The sequence below is a fragment of the Ursus americanus genome, chromosome 23 (assembly GCF_024610735.1).
Source record: "Ursus americanus isolate L20-20 chromosome 23, mUrsAme1.1.p, whole genome shotgun sequence".
Lineage (NCBI taxonomy): Eukaryota > Metazoa > Chordata > Mammalia > Carnivora > Ursidae > Ursus > Ursus americanus.
The window spans coordinates 6381624-6392610 of NC_142149.1; the positions used below are offsets into that span (position 1 = coordinate 6381624).

Below are 10987 nucleotides of genomic sequence, written 5' to 3' on the forward strand. Positions count from 1 at the left end.
GTTCCCGGTACTGGGCGGAGGGGCCCTTAGGCTTCTGATTTTCCTTACCTTTGGTGGGGATTGAGGAGAGCCAACCCACGGGTAAAGGACTGTAACGTTTTAACGACTTTTAGCTAAATCCTTGCGCGTACTCCAGTGAGGGGTTTGGGAGGGTAGGGGGTGGGGAGCGACTGTTGCCGGGGAAACCGCTCCAGCTCTGGGGCTGCGGGGTTCCAGAAGTCTTGCGAGTAAGACTGGGTCCACCTCCGACCCAACAAAGTTGTTTGAATAACGGTATTTCCCCGTTCATGGGCTTTGCGTTGTCCAAGGACACGCTTACTGGGATGCGGGTTCTCATTCTCGCTGGGACAGTGTGAGGGCTCAGCAGGGAGCCCAGGCTTCCCGGGGCTGCCCACTGAAGACAGGTCACCTACGACAAGGGTTTGAGCACTGGTGTCAGCCTTTGGCCACATAAGTGGGGGAAGAGAGGCTGATCAGAGTCAGGTAACCAAACTCTGAGTACAGGGCAGAGGGAAAGGAGCCCTGGCTTTTTTCAATAGGAAAAAAAAAAAAAGTCCACATGGGACCTTAAGACAAACCTTCTTTCAGCTCCTTGTAGATAAAAGGCTGGTCACAGAAGTTGGGGAGTGGTCTTTTAAGGGTGAGGTGAGTAGTTGGGGGCATAGAAGGATGAAGAGGAAATGATTTAGGCAGTCAATGACAGTTCCCCCAACATGCAGTAACAATCAACATGATCTCCCCGTCCCCTCTCCATGCGCACCTGAAAGAAGCAGTGGACAGGGTGTACTTTCCCAACTGTGCAATTTAATTCTGAAAACACAAATGCTTGAGGCCCAGAGCAGCCCATGTGATTGGATTGCCTGCGACCTGCCTTGGGCCCCAGAAGAGCCCAGCAAGGTCAGGCTCCTCTCTGCTCCTCCTGGGAGAAGTCTCAGAGAGCTTCCTTATCAGGCACGAGTTGGAGCTGCTGACTCTGCTCAGAGAGCGAGATTTCTGCCTTGAAAGCAAATGCAGTAGCCTTAGAAATGTGCAGTGTGTACTTCCCCCCGCCCCCCCCCATTCATGACCCACATGTCTCCTGTTCACCTCCAGTTGCCAGGGTCAGGGTTTTGTGAGACAGGTGACCTTGGTCCCACATAAACTCCTTGCTGCCTCTCTCCTCTCCTGAGTCTTACCACGTGACTTTGTTTTACACAGTGTGTTGGTTCACCCAGAAATGGGTGACCTCTCACTCCCTAACCTGGCCCAGTGGGAGGTGACATAAAGCATTTTTGGCCGTGGTGTCTGTCTGAAGGGAAAAGGCATGGGTGGCCAGGGAGGAGGCAGCCCTTGGGTTTGGGGGGGTATGTGAGGGGTGAGGTTTGCTTGGTTCTGCCTCCCACCTGCTTCAGGACTCAGGGGTTCCCCCTTATCTGATTCTTAACTCAGTAGAAGCACTGTAGCTGCTGGAAGTAGCCTGTGGGGCTACCTCTCTGCTGAAGTGTTGGGACAGAAGAAAAACCTACCTTTCTCTAGCTGTTGACCTTAGGTGTCTAGAGGCAAAAGCAAAAAGGTAGAGAAGACTAGGGATTCGGGGAGGGTGGTTTCGCCTGGGACCTGAGGTCCAGAGAAGAGGAACCAAATGTTTTCAGTCTGTGGGCTGGAGGAAAAGGGGTACACCTCCCAGAGGGGGGCTATTAAGGCCAGGGGCAGCCAAACGGATACACCTAGTCTGTGCTACTCCCCTCTCCCCTACCCACAGAGCTCAGTGGCGGCCCAATCTACACATCGATTACCTTCCCTGAACCTCGGTCTGGCTCCCAGCACAAGGGCCCATCTTACTGGGGAAGACTGTTCCCTGGGAGTTGGAGGAAGTAAAGCTGGGGTCTGCTTCACCTCTCCAGCTGAGGTGAGGGTGGCCTGGGGTCACGTCCTGCCCTCCCGCCAGAGAAGTGCATCACTGCCCTCTGGTGCTGAGCTGGAGAATACCACCCTTGTCAAGGCGAGGAGTGAGCCTGGGCCCCCTAAGTCCTAGTACCAGAAGGCAAAAGGACCACCAGGTCCCTCTCTTGGTTTTCTGGTGCCCACCCCTCCTTTTTTTGTATTACATTATGTATCACTAAAATGAAATAAATACTTTACCCTCCCCCAGGATGCAGGGAAGCTACAGGAACTAGGGTAAGCGTGGGAGTACAGCTCCCTCTTTGGAAGGGGCTGTGCGCTGGGTCCCCAACTCCCATCCGCTCAGAATAAACCAGATCTGGAGGAGAAGGCTGTATCCGTGGGGCCTCTGGAGTCTCCTTTCAGGCCCTTGGGATTCATAAGAAGGAGCAGCAGCTGGGTTGTTTCTTCTGGGACTCCACGAAATCTCGGATCTGGAAGTGGGGCCCATCGGGCTGCCACAAGGATCTGTACTTCAGCTCCCTTGAAGAGGAAGAAGCAGTGCGCTGGGCAGGGAGTGAGGAAGTGTACCCTCCCCACTCCCATGGCCCGGGGCTACTGGACCTAGAATGCACAATGCAGTGGGGGCAGGGGCTGGGCCAGGGGCCAGGCCCTACTGGATTCCCAGATGGTGCCACCCTGCCATGCACGGCTCCCTTCCCTGTTCTGCTCTTACTTGGCAATGGCCAGAAAGGCTAACTCCACATTCATGCCCGTCTTGGCGCTGGTCTCCATGAAGGGAACTCCGTACTCCTGCCAGGAAGAGAATGTCCTCAGGGCCAGCCTCTGGCTGCTCCCACCCCTTGCCCTGCCCACGGGCAGTCACTTACCCTGGCCAGTGTCTCTCCATCCTCTGAACGGATCACTCTTTCACTGCTCACATCCGCCTGTCAAGCCCAGGTGGGTCACTCTGGGGAAGGAAACCTCCACCCCAGCAGGCCCCTCTCCTGCCTGGGCTGGACCCTCTCTAGCCGCAGGAGCAGCCACTGCCTGCCCTCTGCTGGTGGCCTGTGGGACTGCGGGTGGTATGATTGGCTTGGAGCCAGGGTTTCTGCCTTGTTCAGGCTGCGTTACCCAGCTCCCAGCCAGGGAATCTCACTGCCACTTGGGGAGATGGGAAACTCTTTTTTGCAGGGGTGTGGTGACCAGCCTCAGAGATGTGACAGTGGTTGGGACTAACCCTTGCTGGTTTTAGCTCTTCATCTGTGACCCCACTGGGGGCTGAGCAGCTGGGCATCCCTGGGTCTCTCAGATGGCGGCACGGGCTTTCCCTGGAGGGGGCCATTTCCAAAGCTTTAAGAGGGCAGATGAGATGGGCCGAAGCTGCCAAATAGGTCTGACCCTTGAACTGGAGTCTGGAAAGAATCCTTTGCTGATAGGACATGCAGCCAATGCTCTTGGGCAGCGGTGGGGCTTGCGCGGAGCTAGGGAGGGGGAGGTGCAGGGATGGGCTCACTCACCTTATTGCCCAGCAGCATAATCACCACATCCCTCTGGGCGTACTCATGAATCTCAGTGAGCCAGGCCTGCGGGAGAGGGTGAGCTGAGCCAGGCCGTGCCTCAGAACCAGCCCTTCTCCCCTCCCTCTCCCCCATCCTTCTTCTGCCCCGTTTGGTTTTCCTGGGCTACTCACTGTCCCCCTGCATTCTCTTATCTGCCTCTTTGTTCTGGCCTCTCTGGTCTTGATCAGCCTTCCTTACCCAACCCCAAGCCCTGCAACTCCCTGTTCTTTGGAAGATGGAGATGGCAGTGCTTTATCTCCTCAATCAGCTGGTAGTCACCAGCGATTTCCTGGAGTGCCCGTGGATTGAAGATTCTAAGGACACAGAAGGGCTTAGTGATCAAAACTATTGGGATTGATTAGTGAGGTCTACCAGGAGCACGGAATTGGAGGTGGCAGTATGAGTGCCGTAGATTTCCATCCTCTTTATAAGCTGCTTTATATGTCTACGTTTTGGTCCCCAAGGCTCCCCCCCCCCATTTGCTTATCAATCCCTTGAGGTCATGGAGATGTGAAACCCTTATGGTGCCGGACACAGTCGGGGCTGTAGCACTTGTTGAACTTTTATCCCTACTCTGTAATACTTTGGTGAGGACAGAACCCCCCACTGTCTGCCTGAATCACTTTCTTTGCCACCTGGGCTGGCTGGCTGGAGAGACTCTCGTGCCTGGGTTCTCCCCTTGGTCCCTGCGGGGGGGTAATTGTCCCTGGCAGAGCTGCTTACTTGGCGAACACTTTGTCACCAACCGCGCTCAGGAATCACAGCCAGGGCGAAGCAGGTGGCATGGGCACCCAGCGGCCTGCCTGGCCTTTATGCCCACATGCCGACCAGATGCCCAGCGGCGGCTTATTCCTTCTGAGTCACAGCGCAGGTGTTTTTAAAAAGGCGGTGGTGTTCCATGCTCCTCCCCCTTCCCCCAAAGCCGGAAGCAGTCCTAGCTCGTGGAGGCCCCGCCTTGGCTGCTTCTGGGTGGTGAGCGAAGAGGACCTACCCGGATGTTGTCGAAAGAAGACTTGTTGGTGATGTCATAGAGCAGGAGCAAGGCTGCGGCGGGGGGAGAGAGAGATCACACAGGGGACGTGGGGCAGAAGGACGGGTATCCCAAGTGGGCTGGGGAAGGGCTTACCCTGGGCATCTCGGTAATAAGCGTGGGTGACACTGCGGAATCGCTCCTGCCCGGCTGTATCCCAGATCTAGGAAGGCACGGACAGCTGGTCAGAAGGAGGCAGTGCGCTGGGACCGCGCTGGGCAGAGGGAACCCACACTGGGGTACGAGAGCTATGTGGGAAGGTGGGACACTTCCTGCTCTCGGTGCTCAGGGCCTTCTGAACATCTGATGGTGTCCTGCACGGAGTTCACAAGCTCATTCAGGCTGCAGCCTCTTCCCTAGCCCAGGGGTTGGGGGTGTCCCAGACTTCATCTGCTCTGGGAAACTGGAGAGGAGTTAGAGCAAGCCTAAGCTTGTCTGAAGGCACGTAGAGCTGCCTTTGATACCACGGAGGGTGCCTGGGAACTGCTTTTTCTAGGGTGACTGGAAACTGCTTTTTCTAGGGACCTCGGAACAAACAAGAGCACAAAAGCCGTTTCCTCTGGGCCCCACAGGAAATTGCCCCAGGCTAAGGGCAGGGCTGCAGGCCTCCTGCGGTTTGGGTGAGCCGCAGGGGCGGGCTCCTCCTCCCTCCCCCTCCCCCTGCAGTTCTGGTCTCACCTGCAGCTTCACCCTCACACCGTCCACGGTCACCACCTTGTTCTGAAAGAGACAAGGGCAGAGGGAGGGTGGATTTGGAAAGCAGGGGAGGCTTGGATCCTTGACATCCTACAGAGCCACAGATGTTCTGTTCTGGTTGCTTCCCAGGGTTAAAGGGGTGCAGTGAGCCCCAGAGACATCTCCAGCCAGATCACCCCTTCAGGGCAGCAGGACCCTGTCTCCAGAGACCCCTGCCCCCATGGCAGAGTTCTTCTGGGGACCTGTCTGCTGCTCTTACAACACGCCGGGGCCAGAAGAGCCCGAGCACCCGCCTGGCTCTCTCCAGACCTCAGCCGGCGGCACAGGGCTGGACACTGGGGGCCCTGCCTCTTTCCCACTTTCATCCGTCCCTCCTGGAGCTCAGCCCCATCCTGCAGAACCGAGTCCTTAGAGATAAGATGCCCCCAGCATCCTGGGCACAGCAGAGGCTGGATCTGCAGGGTGGTTTTTCCCTCTCACTGTTCACTAGTTCTCCTGAGTGAAGCTTCAGTTCCTCCCCATTGGGAGGGAGGCACCTGACCTCTGCATAGCCTCCCTTTTCCCACCGCCCCCCACCTGGATTAGACCTCGATCTCCTGGATCCTTTGGATGGAGCGTGGCAAGTGCTACATCCCTCACGCAGACTTGTTACAATGGGTTCCTCAAGACGACAGGGAGGGAGCCTGGTGAACCTGGCTCCTCAACCCAGCGCAGTGCTGTACTTCCAGGAACTCTAGAAAGACCTGTTGACCTCTGAGGCCTTGCCAGAGGGCCTAGCTCAGAGGCAATGAGCAAGGGGGCTGAAGGCCAGGAAACTCAGCTCACACTGTGGGATGTGTCCGCCCTGCTCTCAGAGAGAATTTTAAGACTCAGTGTCTCACTGCTCATATCCTGTAGGTGGGCAGAGCCCCCTACCATGCCCAGACTCCTTGAACCTGGCCCCCTCTGTGGTCCCTGGTGCCCTCCGGCAGTGAGCCACAGCAGCTTCGAGGAGCCAGGGCCGGCAAGGAGAGGACAGCACGCTGTGCCCGAGCTCTAGCCCCCCCTGGCTTGCGGCTGGGAGGAGGAACCTGCAGCCACCTCACCCTGAAGTCTATGCCGACCGTGGCTATGAAGGTCCCGGACAGGAAGGCCCCGTCTTTGAATTGGATCAGGAAACAGGTTTTGCCAACGCCTGAGTCTCCCAGAAGCATCACCTAGGAGATGGGGGGCAGAGGCAGTTAATGGGGAGTTGGGGCAAATTGCTGGGCTTCCAGGGCAAGAGACCCTGGAAAGAGGGGCAGAGGGGCAGAGGGCCAGGGAAGGATGCTGTCAGCACTGAGGGCCACCTGCTTCTGGAAAGCCCGCTGCCTGCCTCTTCTCTCTACTCCTTGGCTCAGCTCATTTCTCAGGCCCTCCCTCTGACTTTCCTGTCCTCACCCAGTTTCCTGGAAGCCTGTGTTGAGACTTCAGCACTCACAGGTCAGCAAATGTGCTCGGCGGCCCCAAAGAAACACCACTTCCAGAAGGGAAGTGTTAATATTGTGGACAGGGATTATCACACAAGGGAGGCTATCGGATCTGATAGGGGCGGGCACTGTTGTGTGCAAAGGCATATTCTAAAATTACCACTGCTGTTGTTTTCTTTTCTTTTTTTGGTCACAGAATTTATCTGGAAGTTTCTAATGACATTTTATGTTTATAAAAGGGTTGCATGAACTAGGGAGGGTTGAAATTTATACTGAAATGGGGAGATGACAAATCTGAAGTTCCTTCTGCAGAAACCTCCCAAGTGGGACAGATGGTTGCAAATTAGCATCCCTGGGTCACTGTAGGGGAGGGAGTGTGGTGGTGGGGTGTGTCCCTCCCCTTTGTTGTCTAGTCAGTCTCTGCTCATCTATCTTCTTTCAGGGACAAGACAAGTGGGGCCAGGGGAGGGGAGCCTTCTTCCAGTCATTCCTCAAGCTTGGAGAACAGAGGTCTGGACCTAATGCTGGAATTTTCCCAGTTGGCTGGTTAGATACTTAATGGGTTGAGCAGGGACTAGGTTTGAGTTATTTTTGAGGCTCTGACCTTGACAATGGAACCCAAAGGCATTCCTGCTGTGGGCATGGGGTACTAGGATTAGCTAACTTTGGTGGAAAGGTAAGGGGACTGAGCAAAAGGTATATAAAGCCTGGGGTCCTGGCTTGTAAATAGCTACTGGGGGACTTTGGGAAGATTCCTTAACCCTTCTGTGGCATGGTTTCCACAGTGGCTAGAAGGGAGGAAGGATAATTTCATTGAGGCCTCTTTGGAGTCCGTTAATGGCTTGGACCAATAATGCTGATTTGAACTGCCTGAGACTCAGGGAAGAGTGGCCTGGGGCTGGGTACTGCCTGCCTGTGGCCCCCATTCCCTCTAATTTGGCCCAAGGAGCTCCTGCCACACTCCTCCCAGACTGGCCTGGACTCAGTCTCCTAGGGCAAGCCCAGGGGAAGCAGGCTGCTGGAGGCCATGGGCCATTCTCCACAGATGCTGCTTGGCCCCAGGGAGACGGAGGGCTGGAGGCTGGGGAGCCCTCTGGAGCCTGCACTGCTCCCTGGCTCCGGGGTCCTAGCCCCTGAGCAGGAAGGAGGGAGGGAGGGTGAGCTCCTGCGTACTTTACAGATCACAGCTGCCTTGAACAGAAGATGCTCCCCACCCACCCAGCCAGGGCAAGTCTACCTGCCAGCCTTGCCACCTCCTAGGCAAACAGCCCAGCTGGCTTGTCAGGCCAGGAGGTCAGGCGGTCCTCCACCAGCCTGGGCCTGGCCCTTTGCAGCTCCCCCTCCCGTGAAGGCACAGGGGCCCATTTCCTGCCACCAGCCCACACAGGACGCCTATCTCAACGGCTCTGGGTGGGTGACTTGCAGAGTGGCTTCCCCTGAAACAATGGGGGTGGAGGCCCCAGCTCCAAGTGAGAGTGAGCCTGGGGTGGGGGTGGGGGTGGGGGTGGGGGAGGACACCAAGGCACAGGAAGAGTCAGGTCTCCTCCAAGGCCACGCAGCATGAGACAGGGCAGCCCCTCCCTCATCCCCAACCTTACGGAGGAAGAGTGGAAGCTCTGTGCTCCCTCGCTCAGAGCTCCCGGTCCCTGCCTCCTCCGTGGGCCCAGAGGGAGGGCAGACAGACCAGTGTGCATCGCCTCCCTCACCTGCTTCTGTACAGGGCGGCCCTGCAGAGGGATCTGGCCCCAGAGAGCTGACTTAAGCTCACCCACGGGGGACTTGTGACTAACCGAAAGAATCTTTCTCAGGTTCTAAAAATTCTCAAGTGGGCCGGCATTTGGGTTAGCAGTATCCTCCTGGAAGAAGGCGGGAGGCAATGGCTGCGGGAGCAGAAAGGAAGGGGTAGGGCTGGGGGGCACCTGGGGACCTACAGAGCTTTAGGCCTAAGGCCTGAAAACCGGGATGTTCAGTCTCCGCTGAAAGCTTGGCTGGGGAAAGGGCATTAACCACAACTGCTCCGCCGCCAGGGGGCGTCCTCTCCGCATCTCCAGGCATCCCTATATCCTAGCATTTGGGGGTGCCCGTGCCCAGGAGGGTTCTGCACTTAACCCGTACCGAGAAGCATGGGTTCCCGGGAGATCATAGCGGCCAGGGTGCAGCAAAGGAAAATTGGGTTGGGGTCTTCTGTGTAGGGAGTCATTCAGTCCTTCCGACCCTCCTCTCCCGACCCTTGCTGAGCCAGCCCAGAGTCCTAGACGATGGCACAGAGCCAGAGGCTGTCTCCACCCTTCCTCCCTGCTCTGGAAGACCCGGCTCCCTGGGGGAAGGGCTGAGTCCAACGCAGACGCAGCCAGAAAGGGGCTTGGACCCGGGTCTCAGGGCAAAGGGCGCGGGGAAGGGGTGGCCCTCAGAGCCGGCTGGGGAGTCCCCAGCGCTGGGGGCAGTGCCCACCCACCTTGCCCGTGAGATCGTAGCTCGGACTGCAGGGCGGGGAGTGCTCGGGGGCCTCTACATCCCGGGTGGCAGCGGCGCCAGACATGCCCGTCATGTCCCCTGGACCAGAGGTAAGCTGGGGCTGGTGGCGGGCGAGGGACAGCGCAGGGACCGCCCCGCATTAGGCTCCACCCCATCCTCCCACCCTCCACCGCCCCGGCCCGGACCCCGACAAGCTCCTCCCTCTGTCCGGCCACCCCGACACCTGCCCCGAGCAGGCTGTTTCTCGAGGGCGCCCACGACAGCAAGGTCAGGGTCTGAGGGGCAGGCGGGCCCCGAGCAAACTGGCCCGGCTTCGCGCTCTGAGGACTCGGGCCAAATCCGGCCCCAGGACCGGTCCCCCAGGGTCGCCAGCGGCCCGGGCTAGGTTCCCCGGGAAACGGTCCTTGGAAATCCAGCTTGCCTCGCGAGGTCTGGCATCGCGGGGACCCGCGGTCCCGCACCCCGGTTCTCGCTGTCGCTGCGCAGAGCGGCCTGCAGGCGGCGCCCGAGCCCCGGCCAGCTGGAGGCCGACAGGTGTCCCCAGGTCGCGGTTGTGGGGACGCTCGAGGGCAGCGGGGCGCTGGTTTTGAGAGGAGGCGTGCATTGAGAGGAAGGCGCTCAGGCAGTTTTGCTTTTGCTAACGCAACCCAGCGCGAGCTCATCTGAATATAATTTTATTTACCCACCGAAATTCAGCTTGCGGCCCATTTACATTGTGGTTTTTCATAGCCCCTGGTGGGCGCTAGGACTTTGACCCTTTATACTGTAGATCACCTCTCATTTCTCCCTGACCTGTTGGGCTGCGTCCGGAATGACCCATCTTGGGAAGGCCTCCCCACCCCTCCACCGCATGCCTCCCAGCCTAGGTGCTCCTGAAAGCAGGGCTGGCCTTATTCTTGCCTGGCCCTCGTTCCCTGGCACCGAGCGGGCCTTAAATGTTTGGTATTAGATGAATTCATGAGGTCGTGGGTCATTTTGAGCAGACTGTCCAGGACATCCCAGGAATCCCGGCAGCTCCTGGTGACAGAGTGGGAGTGTGTCCGGGGTTGCCCCTAGTGGGCTTCAGGGGCTCTGTGGCCCCAGCCAGCCATTCAGTTTCTCCTGTCCCAGCATTGTATACAAGCACACACAGCTTACCTCCAAACAGGGAACAAGGCAAGTGCATTACAAAGGGACTGACTGAAGGGTGTGGGGGGGGGAGGGGCATCTGCACCTCCTGACTTAGGTGTTGGGGGTAAGGGGCAGGTGTGGCTTACGGGAGTCTATAGGCCTGGGGGGGGGGGGAGAGACTGCGTGTATACCTGCCTCTAGCCCTGTGATTTTGGGCATCAGCTGGAGCTATTTTCTGGCGCTGGGCAGGCCATCACCTCATCTATACGTAGGGTGGGCCTCAGAGAGCCGTCTACGGAAGCCGAGAAGCTACAGTACCCTGCAGACATGCGTCGTTGCCTGCTATTTGGATGCCAGAGTCACCTGCTGCAAATAACAGCCCAGCCCACTCTGAGCCCTTGAGTGCTCACATGGGAACCCTGTAGGGGCAATGGTTTTCGGAGGAGAGGGTCATGGCCAAGGAGAAATGAGAGAGAGGAGAAGGCATGGCCCTCGCTCCCCTTCCACTGCCAACCATGCTGCTACGGGGTTGCATTATGTCCCTCAAGACATCTGTGGACATCCTAGCCCCCAGTCCCTCAGAATGGGACCTTATTTGGAAGTGGGGTTGTTGCAGATGTGACTAATTGAGATGAAGTTGTACAGGAGTAGGGAGGGCCCTAAATCCAATATGACTGGTGTCCTTGTAAGAAGAGGAGCGGACACACAGGGAGAAGAGGCCCTGTGAAGACAGAGATAGAGATTGGCGTGCTGCATCTACAAGCCAAGAAATGCCAAGGGTGGCCGAGAGCCATCAGAAGCTGGAA

The 10987-nt window shown here is 57.7% G+C and overlaps 1 protein-coding gene across 2 annotated transcripts; it reads right to left on the reverse strand.

The window, feature by feature from the left end:
* Positions 1-784: 784 nt before the first annotated feature.
* On the reverse strand, positions 785-9181 carry RAB37 (RAB37, member RAS oncogene family). 2 transcript variants are annotated; one of them, XM_045813932.2, is made up of 9 exons: positions 9052-9181; positions 6234-6344; positions 5131-5172; positions 4549-4615; positions 4414-4466; positions 3381-3446; positions 2751-2807; positions 2597-2673; positions 785-2403 (listed from the first exon to the last, which is right to left on the reverse strand). In XM_045813932.2, the coding sequence occupies exons 1-9, from the start codon at positions 9142-9144 to the stop codon at positions 2298-2300; spliced, it is 672 nt and encodes a 223-aa protein (XP_045669888.2). In that variant the 5' UTR covers positions 9145-9181; the 3' UTR covers positions 785-2297. The 2 variants fall into 2 exon arrangements, with proteins under 2 accessions (XP_045669888.2, XP_045669889.1); XM_045813933.2 differs by lacking the exon at positions 6234-6344 and having other exon boundaries at positions 9052-9180.
* Between the last annotated feature and the right edge of the window lie 1806 nt (positions 9182-10987).

Bases quoted from the DNA above. Each gene is read 5' to 3' on its own strand.
- RAB37 (XM_045813932.2), bottom strand. From the start codon at position 9,144: ATGACGGGCATGTCTGGCGCCGCTGCCACCCGGGATGTAGAGGCCCCC. The intron at 5,173-6,233 runs GTGAGGTGGCTG...TGTCTCTTTCAG, and splicing joins CGGTCGGCATAGACTTCAGG to AACAAGGTGGTGACCGTGGA. The intron at 2,674-2,750 runs GTAAGTGACTGC...TCTTCCTGGCAG, and splicing joins ATGGAGAGACACTGGCCAGG to GAGTACGGAGTTCCCTTCAT.